General features: G+C 46.2%; 1 protein-coding gene across 2 annotated transcripts in view; it reads left to right on the top strand.

Moving 5' to 3' along the window:
• The window catches only part of SYT9 (synaptotagmin 9), a 193,358-nt gene extending 184,817 nt beyond the window's left edge, over positions 1–8,541 (top strand). Inside the window, exons 7-8 of one of the 2 annotated variants that reach the window (XM_067039474.1) lie at positions 3,839–3,853; positions 8,488–8,541. In XM_067039474.1, coding sequence (XP_066895575.1) covers positions 3,839–3,847 — 9 coding nt within the window. In that variant the 3' untranslated portion in view covers positions 3,848–3,853; positions 8,488–8,541. Of the gene's footprint in view, positions 1–3,838; positions 6,084–8,487 lie in introns of those variants that run through there. The other variant, XM_067039473.1, reaches the window with a different exon arrangement.
• Positions 8,542–26,173: the final 17,632 nt, after the last annotated feature.

Below are 26,173 nucleotides of genomic sequence, written 5' to 3'. Positions count from 1 at the left end.
GTGTGTGTGTGTGTGTGTGTGTGTGTGTGTGTGTGTGTGTATCACACCTTCTTTATCTATTCATCTGTCGATGGACATTTAGGTTGCTTCTATGTCTTGGCTATTGTAAATACTGTGAAGCTTCAACTTTGTAGTTAGAAGTCTTGGGTTCAAATTCCAACTCTGACACTTAGCATGGCTTTGGGCAAACTAATCTCTCTACATCTCTGTATCCTTCAGTAAAGAACTTCAGAGCGTTCTTCTAAGGATTTGTAAAGTTCATATCACTATAGATAATCAAAAACTGAAGGCCTGTGACATGTGGCCTCACTGGCTAATAGCAGCACAGCTAACTCCAGACCACATGGCATTCATTGGTGGGGCTGAGCCTGTTGATGGTTTGCCTTCCTGATAAGAAAGGATTCAGGGACTGGCAAGCTGGCCTGCAGTAGGAGTCTCACAGCTGGCAGAAGGGGCTCTGGGAACCAGTACCTGATGTGGGTGGTGGGTTGGGGAGCAAAGCCAGCTGGAGGGTGCTCCAGAGCATCTGGGAAAGTTGTATTTGAATCACAATATAAGGGAAATATCCATTCACATTTTCCTCCTAGATCCAGAAAAGAATATTCTTCTCCCAGGGGTATGGGTGTACCCACACCCATGCACACACTTCAGAGCCTAGGGTCACAGTCAGACTTGGCTTTACCTTCACCAATTATGCTCTGGCTTGTATTACTTTCTCTAATAGCCTCATACATGAACATTTGATCTTTGAAATGCAGTCCAAACATTCCAGTTTGAGAACATTTGCAACTCTCCCATGGTTTACATGTTTGCTTTTTGTTATTGCTATGTCCATAGAAGTGACTCCAGTTTTCTTTCTCTCTGCGACTGCAGCATTAATACTCTTAGTCTGTATTGGAAGATGCCCTGAGTTTAAATTAACTTGAATGCTGGGCTGAGTGTGAATCACAAGATATCCTGCTACTGTAAGTCTGGGGCTCCAGTGAGAAAGCCCATCCCTCACAGCTTGAGAGCACGGAAGGGGTGTCACACCACGCAGAACCACTCTCCCCTCCCCAGCCTTACTTCCTCCTGCTCCACTTCTCACACCAAATTCTGACAGTCCCTCCAATGCCCTTTCACACAGGCTCCTTCCTCTTCCCACATTGGCCTTCCCTCCTTCTCTCCTGATGGCCTCCCCTTCAGCCTAAATGGCCCAGCTCAAAACATCTTCAGAATCCTCCCTGTAGACCTCAATCCCCTTGAAGTTTGTCCTTCCCCGCTCTTTGCTCCTACGCATTTTACACACATCTTTGTTGTTTAGCTTCTCACGTTGTAATCTCTCCCTCTGTGAGCTCTTTGAAAGCAAGATTTGTGTCTTCCTCATGGTATCTGTATCCCCAACATCTATCGCAGTGTCACAGTGCCTGGCACTTGTCTGATACCCATTAAAAATACATGGATGACAGACATAGAAAATAAACTTATGGTTACCAAAGGAGAAGGGTAGGGGGATAAACTGGGAATTTAGGATTAACAGATATACACTATTGTATATAAAATAAACATCAAGGACCTACTGTTAGCACAGGGAACTATATTCAACTATATTCAATTGCAATAACCTATAATGGAAAAAAATCTGAAAAAGAACATATATGTGTGTGTGTGTGTGTGTATGTATGTATGTGTGTGTGTGTATATATATATATATATATATATATATATATATATATATATATAACTGAGTCACTTTGCTATATACTTGAAACGTTGTAAATCAACTATACTTCAGTGTTAAAAAAAGGAAATATTTTTGTGTATGGTGAGAGGGTGTGTTCTAACTTCATTGATTTACATGCAGCTGTCCAACTTTCCCACCACCACTTGCTGAAGAGACTGTCTTTTTCCCATTGTAATATTCTTGCTTCCTTTGTCAATGATTAATTGACCGTAGGTGTGTGTGTTTATTTCTGGGCTCTCTATTCTGTTCCATTGATCCATTGTGTCTGTTTTTGTGCCAATACTGTGATGTTTTGATTACTGTAGCTTTGTAGTATTGTCTGAACTCAAAATGGCTTGAAGACTTAAACATAAGACATGACACCATAAAACTCCTAGAAGAGATCATACACAAAACATTCTCTGACATAAATCGTACCGATGTTTTCTTAGGTCAGTCTCCCAAGGCAATATAAATAAAAACAAAAATAAACAAATGGGATCTAATCAAACTTACAAGCTTTTGCATAGCAAAGGAAACCATCAACAAAACAAAAAGACAACCTATGGGCCAGGAGAAAATATTTGCAAATGATGCAACCAACAAGGGCTTAATTTTCAAAATATACAAACAGCTTATACAACTCAACAACAACAACAACAACAACAAAAGCCCAATCGAAAAATGGGCTGAAGACCTAAATAGATATTTCTCCAAAGAAGAAATACAGATGGCCAATAGGTATATGAAAAGATGCTCAACATTGCTAACTATTAGAGAAATGCAAATCAAAACTATAATGAGGTACCACCTCACACCCGTCAGAATGGCCATCATTAAAAAGTCTACCAATGGGACTTCCCTGGTGGAGCAGTCATTAAGAATCCACCAGCAGGGTGGATTTGGGTTTGCCTGTGTCCCCAGTGCAGGGGACACAGGTTCAAGCCCTGTTCTGAGAAGATCCTACATGCCACAGAGCAACTAAGCCCATGTGCCACAACTACTGAGCCTGCGCTCTAGAGCCTGTGAGCCACAACTACTGAGCCCACATGCCACAGCTACTGAAGCCCATGTGCCTAGAGCCCATGCTCCGCAACAAGAGAAGCCACCACCATGAGAAGGCCACGCACCGCAATGAAGAGTAGCCCCCTCTCGCCGCAACTAGAGAAAGCCCGCGTGCAGCAACAAAGACCTAACACAGCCAAAAATTAACAATATAAATAAATAATTTTTTTTAAGTTTAAAAAAAAAAGTCTACAAATGACAGATGCTGGAGAGGGTGTGAAGAGAAGGGAACCCTCCTACACTGTTGGTGGGAGTGTAAGTTGGTACAGCCACTGTGGAAAACAGTATGGAGGTTCCTCAGAGAACTAAAAATAGAATTACCATATGATCCAGCAATCCCAGTTCTGGGCATATATCCAGACAAAACTGTAATTTAAAAAGATACATGCACACCTATGTTCATAGCAGTGCTATTCACAGTAGCCACGACATGGAAGCAACCTAAATGTCCATCAACAGATGAATGGGTAAAGAAGACGTAGTACATATATACAACGGAATACTACTCAGCCATAAAAAAGAACAAAATAATGCCATTTGCAGCAACATGGATGCAACTAGAGATTATCATACTAAGTGAAGTAAGTCAGAAAGAGAAAGACAAATACCATATGATATCACTTATATGTGGAATCTAAAATATGACACAAATGAACCTATCTAGGAAACAAACAGAATCATGGACATAGAGAATAGACTGGTGGTTGCCAAGAGGGAGGCGGATGGGAGAAGGATGGAGTGGGAGGTTGGGGTTAGCAGATGTGAGCTTTTACGTATAGAATGGATAAACAACAAAGTACTACTGTACAGCACAGAGAACTATATTCAATATCCTATGATAAACCATAATGGAAAAGGATACTTAAAAACAAATGTGTGTGTGTGTATATATATATATATATACACACACACACATAATACATATATATGTATAACTGAATCACTTTGCTGTATAGCAAAATTAACAACATTGTAAGTCAACTGTACTTCAATTAAAAAAAGAAAATAACGGAAAAAATATATATATATGGATGAAAACCAAAGCATTCTTTTTGTTTCTTCTTCCTACAGAAACGATGACTATGGGTAAGAGGACCACTTATGCCAAGAACACAGTAGGACAACCATCTTACAAAGATCTTCAGTAACTTTTCCCATCCAACAACATCTAGACGACGCCAGTGACCAAATATTCAGCTGTAACCACAGCAATAACTGGCCCTCTTTCCAGATTGGGTTTGCTGAACGTGAACAGTCCAGCCGCCTTCAGGTGGCCTAAGGTGGTATGGTGTAGGGGAAGCACATCTCTTCTGGCCAAGAATTGAGATTGGACTATGGAAGAAACCACCTGATACAGTGAGAGTACTCAGAATACCTAAAGGACTCTTAATGATTAACATAAGGCCCTTGGTGATGGGGTCTTAGCAGCTGCCCTGGCAATGTCACTCTGACATGATGTTATTTGCTTGAAGGCCCTGGAAGGACAGAATATTTTAAAATCTATCCAGGTGCTAAATAGGCAGCAGATCTAATTCACACTGGAATACCACTGAGCTAATAGTTGTCTCCAGAAAATAATTTCACCCAAGAAGTACTCCAGCTTTGCAAGGAATAGCTCCAGGAGAGTAATAGGATAATAAGCAAGCTGTTACCCTGGAGAAAATTGAGTACAAAGGGGTCTCGTTCACAGCAAATTCGCTGCCTACTCCCATGTACATGGCAGTGAGTACCAGTTGATCATGGCCCTCTCTTCTGCTAAACCCAGATGTGAGGAGTCAGAATCCCCAACACTGTTTTCAAGATGGCCAGTAGCCACTTCCTTTCAACTAGTGTTGGCAATGAGAATGAAAGTTCATTGTCATCCCTGTTAGAGAGGCGTGCATCTCAATGGCACAGGCATTCTGGAATACCCTTTCCCAGGTACATTTGTCCACTGAGGGAACAACCTCAGAAACAGAAGTACCATTGAGTGAGCTGAGTTCTTGGAGAGATGATACGGCTGGCCCCTGATTGAAGGCACAACTTTTGGGCCTTCTTGGCCTGAGTGCCTTTGCAGGTATTTCCATATGCAACAGCCCAGAGGCATAGCCTTGGGCAGCCACCTACAGGTTTCCTTTCACCTCCCGACACATGCATCACTTTCACAGCACTTGGGGAATGGAAAGTGAAGGTCAAGGGCTCTCCCTGGGTATCACATTCATTACTCAGCTTCCTTTGTGACCACATCAGCCAACCCACTGCCAGCTGTGTTCTTCATCCTCATTGCTTCTGCCTCCATACAAATGAAACTAAAGGCCTCAGCATGCCCTGGGGGTGGTGGTGTTACCTCATGGCCCCCTCTCTCCCATTATAGGTGTCCCGTCCATACATTTGCACCATTTCTCCAAGACAGCATTTCCCTTTCATACAGTCTCTTTGCAGCAGAATCCAGAGTTGGACTGTAGTTTACCATCCTGGGAAGCTCATTTATCTTCATTTGAATTAACAGTCCCATGTGGGACTAACTGGGTGGAAGCACAATCCATTGCAGGTCTTCAGAAAGTTCTTATTGCCACAGCTACCCAGTACAAGAAACTACCCTAATGTCAGATCTTAAAAGGATGGAGACCTTTGGTTGTATGAGACAGTGTTACAATATTCCAGCTTCATGTGTTCCCCAGCCTGCCTAATCCATTTCCATCTCTGACTGGCTTTCAACCTCCAGGATCCAAAGGGAACCCAAGCTTCTGCCTATGTCTGTTGACATGAGAAGAATTCAACCTTCTTTGCCCAAGGTTCCCCCTGCCTATTCCTCTGCATTCAGACATCTTCCATCATACCAGTGTTTAGAACCAAAGCATGAAGGACTAGTGCCAGCAGGATAGCCAGCAGAAATATTATCTCTAGATCCAGGCAGATGACCCCAGAAAGGTGGTCCCGGAGAAACCAGACTGGCCCCAATAGATATCAGGCAGCCATCCCAATAAACTTTGACTTGTCCTTGGCACTGGGAGCCTGGGTAGGAGATCCTGGGGCAGCTGTGCCTATTGTTCCCCAGGCTAAGATCTTCCTGCCTAGAGAACTAGCAGCCCTGGGGTACGTATGAGTATGCTACTGGCTTGTTGTTATGAAACAGAAGGTGGCTTTGTAGGGCCCAGCCAGCAAAGAGGCAGGCAGGTGGCTTGTGCTGGAAAGCTTTGCCTAACAGTCCAGCTGTGGCCAGAGGCTGGTTATAAATTTGAACTCCCTGAGCCCATCTGCAACTCTGCCTCTGTTCTCTTGCCTTCTGTTTGGTTTCCCTGTAGTTTCCTAGTAAATGTTCCTTTTGAAAAATTCCAACCTTGTTTCATTGAACTTGAGGGGAAGGTAATTCTCCATTGTCTCTTCCAGGATAGAGAAGGAAATTAAAGTACCTTGAAAAAATGGAAATGGCAGTGGAAAGGGATATAACCTGGTTAGATCTTTGGCAGAGACCTTGGGGAAAACTGGTTCCAAGAGATGGGGAGAAACCAACTGTCTCCCTCAATCACCTGGCACTGATTCTCAGCCAATTCCTCTTGCTGCCTTTGTCTTCAAGGAGATCTGCCCTGGTTGCATGTTGCTGCAAAAGCATCTTCCCAGCCAGTGAACTGGGCACATTTTGCAGGCGATATGATACCTAGGAAGTACACTGGTGCATGACCAGAGGAGGAATAGGGGAGGGGAGGGAAAGGAATGGTTTCTACAGTGTGGATGTTTTCAAAATGCCCAAACAAGCATGACTCTAAATGGAATGATTTTGTCCTTATGGCCATCAGTAGAACTACATTTCATATGAAGAGAAGAAAGGCATACAAGCCAACGAGACTGACAAAAGATAGATATGGAGGGGCTTCCCTGGTGGCGCAGTGGTTGAGAGTCTGCCTGCCGATGCAGGGGACATGGGTTCGTGCCCCGGTCCGGGAAGATCCCACATGCCGTGGAGCGGCTGGGCCTCCACAGTGGGAGAGGCCACAACAGTGAGAGGCCCGCGTACTGTGGGGGCGGGGGGGGGGGGGATAAATATGGAAAATGTCTTGCTATCTTCATGGCCATCCTGTCCTGGTGGGTGTTCCAATTATCTATTGCTGCATAACAAAGCACTACAAAGCTTAGTGGTTTAAATGGCAAGTTATCTCATGATTCTGTGGGTTGGCGGTGTTTAGGTGATTGCTCTCTCAGAGTCTTACAGTTGCTATCAGATGGCAGCTGAGGCTGGTATCATCTGAATATGGAACTGGGCAAGATATCCATGATGGACTCTTTGCATATACATCTGGCTCCTCTATTGGGATGCCCAGAACAGCTGGAGGCTGATTGGGCATCTCTCTACACATAGTCTCTCCACATGGTTAGCTTGTGCTTCCTTACAACATGGAGGTCTCAAGGCAGTCAGACTGCTTTCATAGCAGCTGGCTTCCCCCAGAGCTAACGTTGCAAGAGGTCCCAGTAGATGCTGCAAGGCTCTTCTAAATAACCTCAGAAGTAACACAGAGTCATTCCCATCACAGACTGTTGGTCAAAAGCAAGTCACAGGGCCAGCCTAGACTCAAGGGGAAGGGATTACACAGGAATGGAATACCAGAAAGTGTGGCTCATCTCATCGGGGCCACTTTGGAGATAGTGGGGATGGGAGTGGAAGGGGAGGTGTCACTGAATCAAAAGGCTTACTGGATAGCTGTCACTTTAAAATCACACGCAGGGGCTTCCCTGGTGGCGTAGTGGTTGAGAATCTGCCTGCCGATGCAGGGGACACGGGTTCGTGCCCCGGTCCGGGAAGATCCCACATGCCACGGAGCGGCTAGGCCCGTGAGCCATGGCCGCTGAGCCTGTGCTCCGCAACAGGAGAGGCCACAACAGTGAGAGGCCCGCGTACCACCAAAAAAAAAAGAAAAAATCACATGCAATACTTAACACACACGAGGGTGGAGTGAGGGGGGAATACTAAGGGACAGAGGAGAAGGGGAAGAGTTATTCATGAACACTTAAATAGAGCATAAGCTGAAGAAAAGTGAATAGTTATGATCAAAACAGAACTTACAGTGTCACAAGAAACCCTGGAGGAAAATTGTCATTCTAGTGACTGCTCAAAAGCTTGAGTTGAGTGCTTTTTACCCCCCCCTTATCTTTACTGCCAAAGTAAAAGTGCAAACAAGACATTCCCATGCTTGGGGACATACTTAGAAATGAAAATGCTAAGTAAGTAAGCAGATGTTGTTTGTCCCTTTTCTGAAGACTTCGCTTCAGAAAGAATTACTGTAGTTAATTAAAAGAGATTTTATCAAATCTAGTGTAAGCATAGCTCTGCCAGTTGTCCCCTGGCATGAGGTCCTGGCATGGCTAGTGTTGCCATGGGGCTTTCTCCAGTCTGCCCCTCCCTCTCTTGCAGCAGTCCTGCCATATTGAATAGTCAGGGTCGGTCCACTGCTCTTCCCTCCACCCTGGCCTCCTCCAAACGCAGCTACCTTGCTAGAACTTTCAAAGCAAAGTTATAGAAAGTGATTTAATGAACTGAGAAAAGGACATAACCATGGATGAACATATGGCCAAAAACAGTGTCTGCAGCCTGTATGTGGATCCTGAGAATTCTGCAGGCCATGTGGCTGCCCATGGCCACCCATTTCACTGATGGCCACTGAGGGGTATTGAGAGCGTCCAGCCTGGGGGGCCTTGGAATGGCCAGAGAGGATGGCCTCACCTGTTTCTTTACTGTCCTGTTCTAGATCCCTGTGAAGAATCTCTCTCACACACAGGATTCCTGAGCTGCTTGCTGACATGGAGCGCAACCAGAGGCTAAGAGTGGCCAGTGAGACCTCTCTGAGGCTTGGGTTTGCTCACTGATGGCATCTTCTGACTCTTCCCCCTCCAATCCTCTCTCAGGGCCAAAAAGAGGCCATAACCCTTCAATGTCCTTTAACAGCCACCTGTGGACACTTTCCTAACCACAGACCCAGTGACACCTGCCACAAAGGCGCTGCTTGGCACCTTACCTTCTCAGCCAGAGAGAAGTCATAGACAGTGTTCAGAGCAATCTAGTGTGTCTCTGAGATGCCCGTTCCATATGAGTGGAGCCCTTCCATTGTAGCACAAGCTATTCTACCTTCTCTCCAACTTCATATCAAATAGGCTGACCTTCATGGAAGAAGTGAAATAGTAAAGCTCAGGAAAAGATAATAATCAGAAAAATTGCCCCAGCAGTTGAGGAAACATCCCGGAGAAGAGCTGTAGGAGAACTCTGAGAAAAACAGGAAAAAAGAAGGTTGGCTGTCATTCTGGGAGCTGCGGAAGACGAGCCCTGGTCCTCACTGCTAAGCCCAGATGTGAGGTAAAGGAAGCTGTGGTCAGTGCCACGGACCTGCCTCCAGTGTTGATGATGTCAGATATAAAGCTCCCTTTACTCAGTCTCCCAAGAGAACAGATCGGGGCTCTCCAATGACTATGGCAGAACCCACTTCTTCCTGCTTCCACTCAGGAGGCTTACATGTCACTTGCTGCCTAGGCTCCCTGGGCATATGGGCTGCAAAGTTAAACCAGTAGTATGATCACTCTGTCCCCTCGCTCCCTGGTGTCTTCTCACTGTGTCCAGGAGCTCTGGGCATGGGAAGGACTAAGAATCAAGATTGAAGATGGCCCCCAAGGCCTCAGAGGATCAAGAGCCAGCCCTGAAGTCCCATACTTTGGCTTAAGTGTCAGTGGCATCAGGGTCCCCCATCTCACCCACAGGCCAGCTGATGATTCTCATGTACCTCCTCCTGGTAGGGAAGAGGAGAACAGGCCAAAGGGACCTGGGCCACAGAGGCTGTCCCCTTAACTCATTGCTACTGCCTCTCCAAACTCCATCATAAGGTAGATTTCCCTGGGAAATGGATGAGCATTGCCAGACAGGTTTTTTTTTTAAGTATATTTATCAATATGAAGATTATTGATGATAACACCACATCTTATAGTTTACTATGCATGGTATCATTTTTTTATCCATTTTCTTTATTTTTTGAAAATTCAACTTGTAATTCCAAGTGGTAAAGGTAGTTTTTTAAAAAAAAACCAAGTTAATATCTTCTTGGCTCGATACTAAATTTATTGTAGTTATTATTCCAATAACTATCCATTGCATTAAAGCTATTTCCAAACCAGCATTTGACATAGTAATATTGATGGTTTTTCCTATCAAGTAAACATCATCTTCAAGACACTGACTTTTTCACAATTTAGATAAAATTCTTTTTGCATGGCAGCAGTATCCAGATTTGAATTTTCAAGTAAAGACAATTTCTCTAATTCACCAAACTCAAAGCTTTCAGGTAATAATAAAATCATTTCTTCAAATACCTAAAGCTATTTGTATTCACGGCCTCAGAGATGAACTTATAGACTATATAAACTGGTTAATAAATCTTCCAGAAACAAGTTTTACCTTCATCTCAAAAAAGTAATGATTCTTTAAATATATATTTTTCCTCAAGAAATTTTGTAATTAAATTTTTTTAAGTCTAAAATAGAGTTTTCCAACGATCCTTACCTTACAAGTGCACTAGAAAGTACAAACAAGATAAGGACTCAATAAAGAAAATCATTGCCATAAACTGTACCTTTCTTAAAGGCAAAGAAATGTGCTGTCCCTGCCTGTGTGTCTACAAACTCAGATGGGAACCCTGCTGAGGGCTCATTGGGCCTGTTGGATCCAGAAAGGCTTACAGACTTTCTTACACAAGCAGCATTGTGTCCCAACACTATGGTCCGTATTTTAAAATTGTGTTTTCTGCATAGAAAGAGTGAATACATGAATGTTTTATTGAGAATAAGTCCTGAGCTAAGAAAGCCCCCTGGAGAGAATAAGGTGTCTTGGCTTACCATATAAGATGAAAGAGGAACACTAAATGCTATTTTCCAAATCAGAACTCCTGGGGTTGAAAATACTTCAACCAAAGTAAATATTTTTCTCATATATATATATATAGAGAGAGAGAGAGAGAGAGAGATTGAGAGAGATTTTATTTCTCTGCAAAGTTGTGTCACACTATCTTGAACAGCACTAACAGGTTTTGCAATAATTGGATTCGTTAGAGGAAAATTAACAAGAGGACATTTAAACTTTGCCTCAGGGTGTTTTCCACACTTGAGATCCACAGGAAGCTGCTTGCCTGATCCGGGCCCTATGCAGCTGCTGTTAACCCCTGCTGGCCCTTTCACAGCTACTCCCTGGCCTGCTGACACACCCGGTAGCAGTCCACTTAGCAGCTTGGACAAACCCTCTGGGGCCTCTGGGTCAAGAGAATGCCACTTTGGCAGCAACTGCCACTTGGTTTTGATTCTCCCCACTCTGAAAGGTGGTTCTTTTTTTCCCAAAAAATTCAGAGCAAAGGAGAATGAATCCATGTCACCAAACAGAATAAGAACAAGGACACCTACTGCGTGGCTTGCAGGGGAGTGGGGAGAAACTCTAGAGCCAGCCCAAATGCCGTATTCTTCATTTTTTTCCTACGTTTTAAAGTTTATTGATCTTGAACTTTTAGGGGACTTAAAGATGGAATTTCAGGGCTTCCCTGGTGGCGCAGTGGTTGAGAATCCGCCTGCCGATGCAGGAGACACGGGTTCGTGCCCTGGTCCGGGAAGATCCCACATGCCGCGGAGCAACTGAGCCCGTGAGCCATGGCCGCTGAGCCTGTGCGTCCGGAGCCTGTGCTCCGCAACGGGAGAGGCCACAACAGTGAGAGGCCCGCATACCGCAAAAAAAAAAAAAAAAAAAAAAGATGGAATTTAAAAAAACATAAACAATGGACTCAAAGGAAATCCAAGGGGGTATATCCATGACTTGGAAGAGTCCCATAAACCTAGAAAAGTTTAGTACATTATTCCAACACTTATTCTGTCTGGTAGACCAAATATTGACATTTGGTTGAATGGCTCCATTATGTCAATGTTCCCAGCCCATGTAAAAGTAGCTGTTGGCAGGTGCCTTCTTAAAGGACTGTTCCTATGTGTGAAGCCTCAGTGGGACCTACTATCCCTCAGAGGGGCCCTTTCCGGCTTGGAAGAGCAGACTCAGGAAACCCCAGTGCAGTCTTCAGGTCTTCTGATGCTTCCATATGGAGGGGAAGTCCTTGTGGAGAACGGCATTTATGTAAATGAAGGAAGGGGACTTCCCTGGTGGTCCGGTGGTTAAGTATCCACCTTCCAATGCAGGGGACATGGGTTCGATCCCTGGATAGGGAACTAAGATCCCACACACTGTGGGGCAACTAAGCCTGTGCGCTCTGGAGCCCGTGTGCCACAACTAGAGAGCCCATGTGCTGCAACTACTGAGCCCATCCGCCACAGCTAGAGAGAAGCCCCTTGCGCCGCAACAATAGATCCTGCGTCCACAATGAAGATCCCGTGTGCCGCAACTAAGACCCGATGCAACCAAATAAATAAATATATATATATTTTTTTAAGTTAAAAACTTTTTTTACTTTTCTTCATGAGGGAAGAACTCAGGACCTTTGACTCCAGCAGACAAGGTAAAATCACTAGTTTGGAAAAGGCAGATTTCAGGCTTGAAGCTGTAATTATACAGGGGTTAAGGACTGGGAAGGAAGATTAACTAAAATTTACCCACCACTTGAAACTATTCTAGTGCATGATCTCACTGCTTTGGGTTCTAATTATAAAACATCTGCCTTGGGCTTCCCGGGTGGCACAGTGGTTGAGAGTCCGCCTGCCGATACAGGGGATACAGGTTCGTGCCCCGGTCTGGGAAGATCCCACATGCCGCGGAGCGGCTGGGCCCGTGAGCCATGGCCGCTGAGCCTGCGCGTCCGGAGCCTGTGCTCCGCAACGGGAGAGGCCACAACCGTGAGAGGCTTGCGTACCATGAAAAAAAAAAAAAAAAAAACTGCCTTGTTCTGGTTGACAGAAGCAGTGGCAGAGACCAGCTGGCCCTAGAAGATGGAGAAGGAACTCAAACCAGTCCAAGTGCTTGTTGGAGACAGCCCTGCCCACGGTGGAGCTGAGCATCTGCTCTGCCACTGACCAACCCGGTAACCTCCAGCCCACATCCTCCTGCTGTTCTCCCAGCCCTCAGGGGCCCTGCCCAGACTTTGTCAGTCCCTGGTACAAACAGATCACAGACATACCCGAGGGAGAACAGCAGTGCACCTGTGGTTGTAGTTGGCTCCCACTCTTCTGGGCTTCAGAGGACTTCCGGGAAGAAGCAATCCCCGAAGGGCTCAAGCTCTCAACAGAAACATGACCACAAGAAGCCTCTGCCTTGAATTTCCTGCCCTGCCCCAGCCTCTCACTGATCTTTACTTCATGGTGCTTGGTATCCCCAGGCCACTGTACAGAGGAACACACAACCACAAATGCAATTATTTTACAGGCGCAGCTCAGAAGAGGCTGGTGTAGGGCTTCATGTCCCTCCTAGGCAGGGGGAAGTGACTGAGGAGAGCAGGGCCCATGCAGAGCTGGGAGACCTGAGCTTGTGCGTTTCTTTGCAGCAAGGAGCTCTCTGGGTCTTCCTGTGACCCTCAGTAGTGGCAGCTCTCCCCTCTCATTTTATGCAAGACTCTACATCCATAAGGCAAGATTCTGCCTTTCCCTGCAGCCAGGAAGGGTGTCACTAGGGGTGACACCTACCTCTCCAGGGCCATGATGTGCAGGTTCAAGAAAGGATCAAGTCAGAGACGACAGCATCATGTGGAGGGTTTGTCAGGGCTGCCATTTCTGGTGAAAGGCTGCCACTCACATGTAGGGGTTTTAACTGGATTGCTAGCCTGAGGAAGGCTGAGCGAAGAAGCTGGAGCAGGACGCAGTGGAGAGAGTCACAGGCTGGGCTGGGGCCCAAGACCCCGCTCTTGCCTCTGAAGCTGCTCCCAGCTGCTTCTCACATGAAGAGTGTTGGCCCGTGCATTCTGTGCTTCTTCCACCTCTGGAGTCTGCATGTCCCTGGGTCTAAGGAACTGACGTGCCTGTCACTGGGAAAGCGATGTAGCCAGGGTGGGGTCCATGCAGTCCCAGACCCCTATTGCCCAGAAACCCAAGTGCAGACTAAGTCTGGAGGACTTTTTTTTATGATTTCCAGAGGACATTGTCTCTCTCTCCACCCCTTTCATTTTTTCCGAGTTCCTTTTTCTATGGATTTTTCATTTTTAACAAATGATCTGAAAGGAATTTGATTTTGAGAGTTTCCTGAAAAATCTTTTAATGATCAGTGATGTCTCCTGTACATCATAAAACCAGAACTGGCACCCTCGAAGTAGAGGAAATTCCATTTTGAATTAAATACCAGTACAGACCCCCTCAGTTCACCCCCAAGAGCTCATCATAGTCCTGCTCCTTAGCTGGAGGGAGGGAAGAGGGCAGCAGCAAAGACAGCTCCCTGCAAGAAGGGCTTCTGGATGAAGTAGGTGTGAGATGAAGAAAAGGGGAAAAGACAGTCTGTGCTCCGTTCATAGTCAGGGGCAAGAAAGGGGGAGGATGTTTAGAGGCTCCTTCCTGGGCTTACTTCCTCAAGTAACAGCCTATAATCCCTTGCCTCAGGCTGTGATAGAAATCTTGATCCTGGGAAGTTCATGGATTTGTCCACAGCTCCAGTGGCTCAGCCCTGTGCTCCTGATAACATCAAGTCCTGTCTCCGGGCACATATCTTTCTTCTCCAAACTGCGTTAGTACACGCAAGCCAGCGCTGCCCACCCACCAGGCCCATGTGTGCACTGGCTTGGGATGTGGTCTTCTAGTGCCTGATGCTCTGCTGACTGCAAGAACGTTTTTGAAAACAAAACCACTGTCCATTCTATCCGTTTAGTCAGTCTGGTTGAGAATATCAATTTATTGTGGGAGGAGGGAGAAAAGCCAGAGGTTTGTAGACACTTTTTGTAGATGTCCACTCAATATTTTTTGTAGATTCCCGTTCAACTCTAGAAAGGAAAAGGACTAGGACCCTCCCACAGTCGGAAAAGCCTCTGCCCTCTAGTGGCAAAAGGCTCAAACAAATATTTGCGCTGAATATTTGATTCAATGTTTGTGCCTGGAACACTGAACTGGTAACCACCCAAGCAGGCGCTCGCTGGGGACAGCAGGTAACCCCTTGGTTTTACTACCTGGGGCTCTGTTCCCAGAGGGTTAAATGTTCATAGGTCCCAGAGGCCTCACTTACTTTGGAACCTGCTCAGCAGAGAGACCAAGAGTAGGGTCACTGGGGAAGACACAGAACCTAGGTGAGACCCAGCTTTCCCACATATGCTGACAGCCCCTGGCCCTGGGGTCCACTCAGGAGGGAATCTGTGCAGGTGACGTCATCTCCCAGCCAGCATGTCTTCTCCAGCTGCAGCCACTTCTCTTACACCACCTGAAATCACTCATCCCATCCCATCTGTGGTGCCCATTAATCAGTCCCCTCCCCCCAGCTCTCCACCCTCCACTCCCAAACCTCCCCAAGGTGCGCGAACATCAGCAAGACTTTAGAAACTTCTGGCAGAAATGAAGTTACCAGGGGCTTCCCTGTTGGCTCAGTGGTTAAGAATCCGCCTGCCAATGCAGGGGGACACAGGTTCGAGCCCCAGTCCGGGAAGATCCCATATGCCACAGAGCAACTAAGCCCATGTGCCACAACTACTGAGCCTGCACTCTAGAGCCCGCGAGCCACAACTACTGAGCCCGCGTGCGGCAACTACTGAGCCCACGCACCTAGAGCCCGTGCCCTGCAACAAGAGAAGTCACCGCAATGAAAAGCCTGCACACCGCGGTGAGGAGTAGCCCCTGCTCGCCACAACTAGAGAAAACCCGCACGCAGCAACGAAGACCCAACGCAACCAAAAATAAAAATAAAAAAATAAATTTATTTTTTAAAAAAAGAAAGAAATGAAGTTACCAGGTGCTGCAGGAACAGAGACTCTGAATAGGCCACCTGAGCCCAACCAGCCATACCTGCCATGTCCAGCGTTTGACTGGTGCCAGTTAGGACCGGACACTGGCCTCCAGGGAGAATCAGTTCATAGGAAACTGCCATGTGGGTTTCAAGAGCCAAACCAAAGTGATCACAATGAGAGGTTTTGAGAGTTCCTGGGACTCTGGTTTTTATGTCAAAGATCAAAGAGAGGCTGTGACTGTCCACCACGGGACGCCGGGTAGGTAGCTGTCCACCCTGGGACCAGGCTTCCGGTGACAGGCAGGGAACAGCAGCACTGCCAGCGACTGGAGAGGAATCTGCCTGGAAGGCGTTTGTAGTAAAGCATGCGGGGTGGGGGGAGGATGCCCAGAACCGAGAAGCCTGTGCTCTGAGTGGACTCAGGCCAGGAGTGAGGGGGCAAGGTAGGAAGAGGTGAATGGGGTCAAGGGAGCATCTTGGGGACTACTCACTCCTGTCAAACTGTGAAGTTACTGATAAATGGAGAGGTTGGTGACGCAGCAGAGCGTGTGTGGGCTAGAGGGTAACTAAAGGTGTAGCTGACAATGGTTGGACATATCACAAGCATTTACAGACGACTGTCATTTTTTGTTACCTTTACTACGGGGCCTTCTTGGGGGTTCTCTCCCGACTTCCCATATTCTCACACAAATCTCTAAAGAGTTTGAAGTGACCCCCCAAATATCTCATTATCCACTAGAAAAATACCAACTTTCTTCAATAACCTCTTACCCCAAAAGTCTCAGAACACTCTTCTTAATGTCTAATTTAAACCCCTTCTGCAAGATGTCTGTTCCTTTTTATTACATCCTGAAATGACCCTGTGGCCACTCCCTGTGGCTTCACTTCCACCCCCTTCCTTTCCTTATAATCCAAAAATTTGAAAAGATGAGAGTAGCAAATTAACAAGAAAATTAATACACGGAGGGGAAAATGACAGAACTTAAGAAAGGAAGAAGCTGTTTCAAGTCACCTAAGCACCTCACGTTTATATACAAACAACCCCCATCCTCACAACTGGATTCTCTTATACTGCTCTCTAATTGTGTATGTGTGTCTGTGTGACTTGTAAATTATAAGCTCCCTGAGGGCAGGACCATGTCCTCTTATTTTCACAGCACATTGGCTTCAATAAACACACGTAGCCATCACTTGGCACTCTGATTATAAACTATTCTTACCATTCTTTTTTGGCACTAAAACCAGTCTCCTAAGGATTCTAGCTCTGGTTTTCTCACATACTGAAAGGTACTAACCCTGACTTTTTTAACAATTAATTTGGTATTTCAGGCGCCTCATCTTCATTCAGTGCCCCTGCCCTACCCCAAGTGGTCTGAATTTTCAAGGTTTGACCATAGTGGCAATGTCCTCCTGGGTCAGCCACCATGGAGGCTGAAGCGTTCAGATTTATCTTTTGCTGTCTCTCTGGGGTGGAACAGAGGTGGAAAGGAAGATGTTTTCCTCCTTGAAATGTGGAAGACCCTCTGGGATTTTACGCTCGCTAGTCAGGGAGTTCTTTACAGCCTAAGAAGAAACAAGACACGCTTCAGACCCTGAAAAGTCCTACCTGATCTTCTCTGCCTGTCAAACTGGCAGAGTTTCCTTGGGGCAACTTTGTGGCAGAGACTGGAGGGGGGGTGCAGATGATATTGGGGCTGCATTCAGAGATGGAGAGAACAGAGTGAGATTTCCAAGATTAGCCTATCTGAGCAGGTCCCAAAGGACTTTACTGAGGTCACAGGGTGGGGTGCCCCTTACCCATTGCTAAGTCCCATGAACCTGGAGGACAGATTCCTGCAGCCGAGGTCTGGAAGGGTGCTGAAGACTGAGGTCAGAATAATGAGCCCCAGTCTAGTTCTAGATGCTGTTACAGAGCACAAGCAGGATGAGTTATTGAAACAGATCATGAGCCCAGGAGATGCGGAGACACAAAGCAGGTGAGGAGTCTGATTAGGAGGCAGCCTCAAATGATTTCTGGAGCCTGAGTTTAAATAATCCCAGACTGTTTCACATGCTTTGAGGGTACCGGCATGAGAAGGAGCCCATTTTTTTAAAAAAAAAGGATTTGGAGGACTTTCCTGGTGGCGCAGTGGTTAAGAATCCGCCTGCCAATGCAGGGGACACGGGTTCAAGCCCTGGTCCGGGAAGATGCCACATGCTGCGGAGCAGCTAAGCCCGTGCACCACAACTACTGAGCCTGCTCTCCTAGAGCCCGTGCTCCACAACAAGAGAAGCCACCGCAATGAGAAGCCCACGTCATAATGTCATCTTATGTCATTAAGAAAATAATAAATGGCTGTAAATAGATTTGAAAGGTAGTTGGGAAGATTTCCATGAAAATAGGGTTAAAAAATGTTTTGAAATTTTCTGGGTGAAAAGAAAATTTGTGCTTTCTGAAAATTGGTTTATGAAGGATGTCTCATTCTCCAGCAAGGATAGAGAAGTGAGGGGTCATGTCCTCAGCACTGCATGGCTTATCAAACGGACGTATCCAAGCACTCAGTCTTCATAGGCACGTGGGCTATGGTGACCCCACAGTAAAATTATCTCACATTTGTCCAGCTTTCTAGGAGGTGGAAGGCACTGAGCGCTTCAAAATAATATAAGATTTGTGGTCAGTGCTAAAACCCATTAAGGGGGCCTCTATAAGGAGCTGAGGTGTGTACATCACACCTCATCACATGTGCATTTCCAAGTGTCTTTCAGGCAGCCGGTTAGGTGGTATGTCGTGGCTGCCAGGTGGGAGTGAGCATGACTTAGACAAGGGACCAGTTCTGGAGTCAGTTGTGAGCCCAGCCCAAGAGGAAAGCCCAGCCTTTCTTTCAGGAGTTAGTCTAAGCAAGGCTGTGTGTCTAAACTCTAAGAGCTGAGTGGGAGACATATGGCAAACATCAGCAGAGTAGCAGAAACTGGGTCCCGAAGAGGCATGCTCAATTCTGAGAGGTGACCTGGCTGGCCATCAGGAGGGTACCTCACTCACCCCTATGCCTTGTCCTACCTTTCACTCCAACTGTAGACATTCATTCATATTTAACTTACTTGCAAAGCCTTCCCTGAGCCTGCGGAATTGGGGGGGGGGAGGAACTGGCAGACAGTCAAGGCTTCGAAACAGGGGAATTACATAATGAGCTTTGCAAACTGGCTCCATCCCCTGGGCTGCAGTCTGAATGTTAAAACTAGAAGGGGTCAGAATGGAGGCTGTTGAAAACAATGCAGAATCTGGCGGTGAACCCGACTCCTCCCTCTCTCTACCTCTCATTTGGTCAGTAAACATATTCCATCAATTTTACATTCTAAATATTTCTCAAAGATGTCTGCAGTGCGACCACCAATTACAATGTATGTGTTTTCCCCCATACCACCATTCTCCTTTACCAGCTGAGTAAAGCTGGTAATTTAACTCAGTTCTGACACTGTCTACCTGGAGGTAGCACCATATCCCACAGGTTCGGGGCTCAGTCCCACAGGACTGCCTCCACTTCGGATGCTGGTCACCAGTCCACGTTGTCATGTCACCTGTGCTTCTGACCATCTGGCTATAAGTCTGCGGTTCCTACAATCCCCTTCTTGAGCTTGATTAACTTGCTGGAGCAGCTCACAGAACTCAGAGAAGCATTTTACTTACTAGATTACTGGTATATTATAAAAGGATATAACTCAGGAGCAGTCAGATGGAAGAGATACATAGGGCAAGGTGTAGGGAAAGGGTGTGGAGCTTCCATACTCTCTGGGAGCAGCCTCTCCTGAATCTCCACGTGTTCATCAACCAAGAAGCTCTCTGAACTCTTTCTCCTTGTGGGTTTTTCTGGAGGCTTCACTACAGAGGCATGATTGATTAAATCATTGGCCACTGGTGACTAACCTCAACTTCCAGCCCCTCTTCCCTACCCCAGGTCAGGGGGTGGAAAGGAAAGCTTCAACCCTTTAATCACAAGGTTGGCTCCGCTGGCAACCAGCCCCCATCCTTAGGTGATTTCCAAAGGCACCTCATTAACAAAACAAAAGACACTTTAATGGCTCTCATCAAAGAAAACTCCAGGAACAGTGGTGGAAGACCAAATATGTTTCTTATTATCAGTCACAATACCATGACATCCCTTTATCTCTCTCTCTGCTGACACTACTTTCGTTCTGGCCCTCATGATTTCTCCACAAATCACCATAACAGCATCTTTATCTCCCACCTTGAATTTAGTCTTGTTGCCTTTACGTGGCCTCCAGAGACATCTCTCTGAAACACAGACCTATTTCTGTAACTCATTTACTTGCAACTCTAATTGTCTCTCATTCTTCTTACCATAACATCTAAAATATTTGGTGTGTTCTACAAACTTGGCAAAGTCTGGCCTCTGCTTATCCTACTGAAGTGGGTGCTGCGGCATGCTGGCCAAATCTACCCTTCAGGATAAGGACACTCGTTCCCTCAGTTGTGTGGGTGTTGCCGCTAACAGCTCAGAGCTGAGTCCTTCTCCAGGCCAAGTGTCCTCCGCCAGAGGAAGCTGCCCTACTCAAGGTTATATACGCTCCCTTCCCAGGAACAGCCCCCACCTAGGAGTGGCTTGAGGCAGGGCTGCCAAGGCATCGTCCCTTTGCCTCCATTCTGGACATGTCTGAAGGTCTTAGTTCCAGAGCTCCTTGTGGGATTGGTTGAGGCCTCTGTTGCAACTGCATTGCAGTTGAACTTCTCTGCTCACTCATGCTCCATTCATCACCCCCACAGGTATTGTTCCAGAGAGTATACCCCCAGAAATGTCTTGCTTTTGTAGGGGAGCAAAATTTCCCACCCCAAAATCTCTTTGGCATTTGGATTATTTAGAGCTGAAAACAATCAAGGCCCAAGACTCAGGAAGAAACTTTGACCTTCCCCATAACTGCCTAAAAGAACGTAGATAGAGGACCTCTTCCCTGCGGGAAGGGAGCCATCACTACAGATAACAAAAGGATGAACCAGCTGTGACAGACAGAAAGGAGCCTAGCAAAGTCTATTAAAATTTCTCTCTGTGTCCCTCTGTCTCTACATGAACCAGCAAACATTTGTTTACCAAACATTTGCTTTTCCATCTCCATGTGAATTGCCTTCCTCTCCTTTGAAATCCCAAGCTGAAACAGGAGGGAAGGGGGCAGGGCAACACCTTTAAAAGAATGACATAGCCATAGGACATGACAAAAACTGGTTAGGACCAACTAGGTCCAAGATGGTGGAAGATTCAACTTCCAGTGGACCTTGAGCCTCATTATACGCTCATTGTAATACATTAGCATGCTAAACAACACACCCACCAGCTCCATGACAGTTCTGAGGCCAACCATAAAAGGTCAAAAAGTGGACAGTTGGGCTTCCCTGGTGGCACAATGGTTGAGAGTCCGCCTGCTGATGCAGGGGACGTGGGTTCATGCCCCGGTCCAGGAAGATCCCACATAACGCGGAGCGGCTGGGCCCGTGAGCCGTGGCCGCTGAGCCTGCGCGTCCGGAGCCTGTGCCCCACAACGGGAGAGGCCACAATAGTGAGAGGCCAGCGTACAGCAAAAAAAAAAAGTGGACAGTGGACCAATTCCTGGAAATCTCTGCCCCATCCCTGACATAGTTGGAATAATTCTCCCACTCCTTAGCCTATGAGATTACCCAGCCCATAAAAACTAACCACCCCATATTTTGAGGCCTCTCGCCTTCTAAGATGGCCCACACTCTGTCTGTGGACAGAGTGTGGGCCATCTATAAATAAATAAATAAATCCATGCCTTACCTATCACTTTGTCTCTCAATGAATTCTTTCTGAGTTGTGTCCCTCTGCAACATTCAGATGTTGAAGTCCGAGCCCGTTAGTGCCTCAGAATGTGACTGTATTTGGAGATAGGGCCTTTAAAAGGGTAATGAAGTTGAACCGACATCAAGACATCAAGAACCCGAGCTTCATTAACTCCAGGAGACCAGGTGTGTGATCTCAATTAAAAGATGTGTGTTCAAGTCCCAATCTGAGGTGCATGGTTTCAAAATCACTACCCCCAATATCCTCTTTTGTCTTTTGCTGAAATGATATTTAAGGTGAGGGTTTTGGTCATTTTGGTGAGTTACTCTGTTCTCCTGGGTCTCTCCCATGTATACGTGTTATTAAACTTTTGTTTGATTTTCTCCTGTTAATCTGTCACATGTCAACTTAATTCTTAGGACAGCCAGAAGAACCTAGAGGGAAATTTCTTCTCCCTGACACACACAAATTGCTCTCAGAGTCTGTTTCCTGGGAAGCCTGAACTACAGTACTCTCCCAGCCCTATCACTCAGTCGTTAAAAGTTCATACAGAACTTGTATAATTTCCTCAAGTCCCTAAGTTCTCATTCATGTGTCTTTGCATTTGCTATTGCTTCTACCTAGAGCTTGCACACCTCTCCTCCCTGCTATCCATTTTATACAGCTAATTCCTATTCATCCTCTAAGTCTCAGCTAAGATGTCACCTCCTTTGGGAAGTCTTCCATGATTCATGGAGCTCAGGGTACTCCACCTCTGTGCTGTCATGACATTCAGTACTACCTTCTATCACTGAATGATTAACATAATTTTAATTCATTACAATTATGCATCCATGTGTTTGTCTTCCCTATTAGACTACATCCTCTGTAGAGCAAGGAATGTATCTACCCTCTCTGTCCTAGTATCCCTAATGCATAGTCCATATTGGGACACAATGGGAACGTAAAATACTTGTTAAATAAATGAATAAAAAGTGGGAGGGTCTTCCCTGGTGGCCCAGTGGCTGAGTCTGCCTGCCAATGCAGGGGACACGGGTTCAAGCCCTGGTCTGGGAGGATCCCGCATGCCGCGGAGCAACTAGGCCCGTGAGCCACAACTACTGAGCCTGCGCGTCTGGAGCCTGTGCTTCGCAACAAGAGAGGCCGCGACAGCGAGAGGCCCGCGCACCGCGATGAAGAGTGGCCCCCACTTGCCACAACTAGAGAAAGCCCTCGCACAGAAACAGACCCAACACAGCCAAAAATAAATAAATTATTTTTTTAAGTGGGAAATAAGCCTTAAATAAGGAAGTAGCAGTAAAAAGGTAAAAGAGAAGATCAAATATATGCTTGATGTACGTTTATGTGGTAAAATTAATAGGTCTTAGTGACTGATTAATTGACTGATTAAACATAAGGCTAAGAGGGAGAAAGAGTCTAGAATAACTCCTTTGTTTCTGTATTTATAAGTAGGTAGAAGATGATGCTATATGCTGAGATAACAAAGCTATTTGCTTTGTTTACATTTGAGTAGGAAAGATAAATAGAAACAGTCCAAGTTTGAGATGTCTCTTCTATATCCAAGTGCAAATGTCCAGTTGGCAGGTGGAAATAGGATTTGGAGCTCAAGACTTAGGCCTGGACTTGGAAATCATGAGTGTGTCAACCAAGAAATTCCCTCATCAATTTGCTTCTTGTCGAGAGCATCCTGCAGACCCCCACTGGAATCTCTCTCCATTCTGTCCTCATATTGCTTCCTTCCGCAACCCAGTGGGTGTTCATATTAATTTGCTGGGGCTGCCATAACAAAAATACCATGGACTGGGTGGCTTATAAAACAGGAATTTATTTCTCACAGTTCCGGGGCCAGAGGTCCAAGATCAAGGTGCCAACAGGTTTGTTTTCTTCCTAGGAGTCTCTCCTTGGCTTGCAGATGGCCTTCTTCTTAACATGTCTTCACATGGTGTTTCCCCTGGGTGTCCCTTTGTGGGTCCAAATTTCCTCTTTTTATAAGGGCACCGGTCAGATTAGATTAGGGCCCACACTTATGACTTTGGTTCAACTTCATTACCCTTTTAAAGGCCCTATCTCCAAATACAGTCACATTCTGAGGCACTAATGGGCTCGGTCTTCAACATCTGAATGTTGCAGAGGGACACAACTCAGCCCATAACAGGCCTACGTTTCTTCTCCTCCTCCTTCCACCCTGCCGCCCCAGGGGCAGGCAGCCCACACTTCCCCACCAGGGCACCCATGGCCAGATGAGCCTTCCCTCAGACTGCCAAGATTCAGACTTCAACACGTCATGGAAACAGATAAATGAGGGGGTTATTGTGCCTGGGATGGGGGTGAGGAGGTGGTAGGAAGACTTGAAGTCTTAAATTTCATGTAGAGTGTGGGGAAAATCAGAAGTGGCTGTTGTGGAGGATGAACATGGGGGATGATAAGAGCTAAGTTAAGAGGGTGTAGGGGAGCAGAATTTGCCACCCCCAGATTCTGTCTCTTTGGCATGAGGATTAATTTAGGCTAATTTTTTTTTTTTTTTTTTTTTTTTTTTGGCCAAGCCTTGCAGCTTGTGGGATCTTAGTTCCCTGACCAGGGATGGAAACTGCGACCCCTGCACTGGAAGGGCAGAGTCTTGACCACTGGACCACCAGGGAAGTCCCATTAGGCTGATTGATTGTTTTTAAGGGCCAAAAAGACCCTTTGACCTTCCCCTAATTGCTTAAAAGCATGTAGATAGAGGACCTCTTCCAGCGAGGGAGCTATGGCCATAGATAACCAAGTATGAACTAGGTGTGTAGACAGAAAGGAATCTAGCAAAAATCTGCTTATTAAAATCCCTCTCTGTGCCCCAGTGTCCCTACAAAGCCCAGCAAACATTTGTTTAGGAAACACTTGCTTATCCATCTCCATGTAAATTGCCTTCCTCCCCTTTGAAGTCCCAAATCACTACCCCAACAGCTTCTTTTGTCTTTAGCTGAGGATGATATTTAAGGTGAGGGCTTCAGCCATTCTGGTGAGTTACTCTGTTTTCCTGGGTCTCTCCCATGCACACGTGTTTTTAAATTTTGGTTTGATTTTCTCTTGTTAATCTGCCTCATGTCGACTTAATTCTTAGACCAGCCAGAAGAACCTAGAAGGATAGAGAAAAATGTTTTCCTCCCCACAAGGGGTTGGCTGAGGTCACATTTTAAAGCGCTTTCCTTTTGGCATAAAAGCAGCCAAGTTTTATCTAAAGAGACAGGGAATTAGAGGCCGCTCCAATCACTCAAGCAGGAAACAATGCAATTAGTTGTAAAAGGTTGGAAGATTGGAGGATGACATTAAGGCAAAGAGCTATTGGTGGTGGGGTGGGGGGCAGGAGTGGTGAATAAAAGATAAAGGGAAGAATCTGGGGAATAAAGAGAGGAGAAGAAAAAAAAACAGACATCCTGTTCAGATCCAAATGATGAATTCTAGTATCCCGGATGGAATTCTGTTGACTTGGCCTCTGCCTCCTTAAGAAGACAAGGTCTCCTCCTCACAGACTTTCCTGGAGTTAGCCAGCACCCCTCAGTAAAGTGGAGAGCGCAGGGAGCAGAGAAGGCTCTAGAAATCAGGGAGTCAGTTAATATGGAGGCACAGCAGCAAAAGGACCACCAGTAATGAAGATAGTGAATTCCAAGAGGACCTGGAAAACTGATGAGATCAGCCTCGGTGGGCTGATTAGGCTGGACATTTATATGTCCAGTTCTGACTGGTCATTTAGGGAAAAACACCAACTCGGGGCTGGGCTTACAGATCAATGACTAGTGACTGAGGTCCAACCACATTGAAGATATAGTGGTAGCTGTCAAAGGGCCTAAGTTTCCTCTCTCAGGATACCTGGACAGGAAAGGAGATGGATCAGGCACTTGCAAAGGAGAAAAGGGGTCACTGTGCTTGGTCACTGTCCTCCTTAATGAGCTAGCTTATAGCAGTGGTCAAGGCCAGAGGTTAAATGTAAGGAAGGCAAAAGAGCCAAGCGAATGACTTTATCCCAACAGCAGGCTAAGAGGCACCAAGCCATCTTTTTCTTTCCATTGAGTAAGGCCTGCTCTGAGTAAAGATAGCCACCATTGGCCACTGTATGTCAGTCAAAGCTGTGACTATCCGTGAAATGAGTTTAACTTTCCTTTTTGAAACTTCTGGTCACAAGAACATGAGGGTTTCCACTCTGTTCTGCCCCATGGCTCATCAATCCTAATGGGTTAGGAGAACCGGCTGCGGGCTTTGCCGCCTCTGGGGTCACAAGAGTAAAAGCTAGCCAACCAAGACCAGGTGTGTGCAGTTAGAGCCGAGAGACGAGGCTTGTGCCGGGGAACCAGGAAACTGAAGAGAGTGTGTAGGGCAGAGAGGGAGCATCTGTCAGGACTGAACTGAAGGGCTCTGAGGCCAGGCTCTTTGGAGCCCCTTCCAGAGACATGGGGGCAACAGCAGCCTTGGAAACAGCCCAAGGACTTGTGCTACAATGAGGCCTCCCACTTTGTTCTCACCGAGTCTCCAATAATTCTTTAGACGCCATTAGTATTGAATGTATATTTCATGGTAAAAATGATGTAAACCTGCTATAGAAAACCAAGAAAAAGATTACCCCAAGAAAACACTGCCTCCTAAAGGTTAATTGTGAGTTTCACTTCCACTGGATCTTACCCATCTTAGTTCACCGTCTCAAAGTGAGGACTTAAGGAGTTCATCAAGAAAATCAACCAGGACTTTCCTGATGGCGCAGTGGTTAAGAATCCACCTGCCAATGGAGGGGACACGGGTTCGTAT

This window comes from Kogia breviceps, chromosome 7, assembly GCF_026419965.1.
Source record: "Kogia breviceps isolate mKogBre1 chromosome 7, mKogBre1 haplotype 1, whole genome shotgun sequence".
In the NCBI taxonomy this organism is placed as follows: domain Eukaryota; kingdom Metazoa; phylum Chordata; class Mammalia; order Artiodactyla; family Physeteridae; genus Kogia; species Kogia breviceps.
This window is presented reverse-complemented; position numbering and strand designations above follow the sequence as displayed.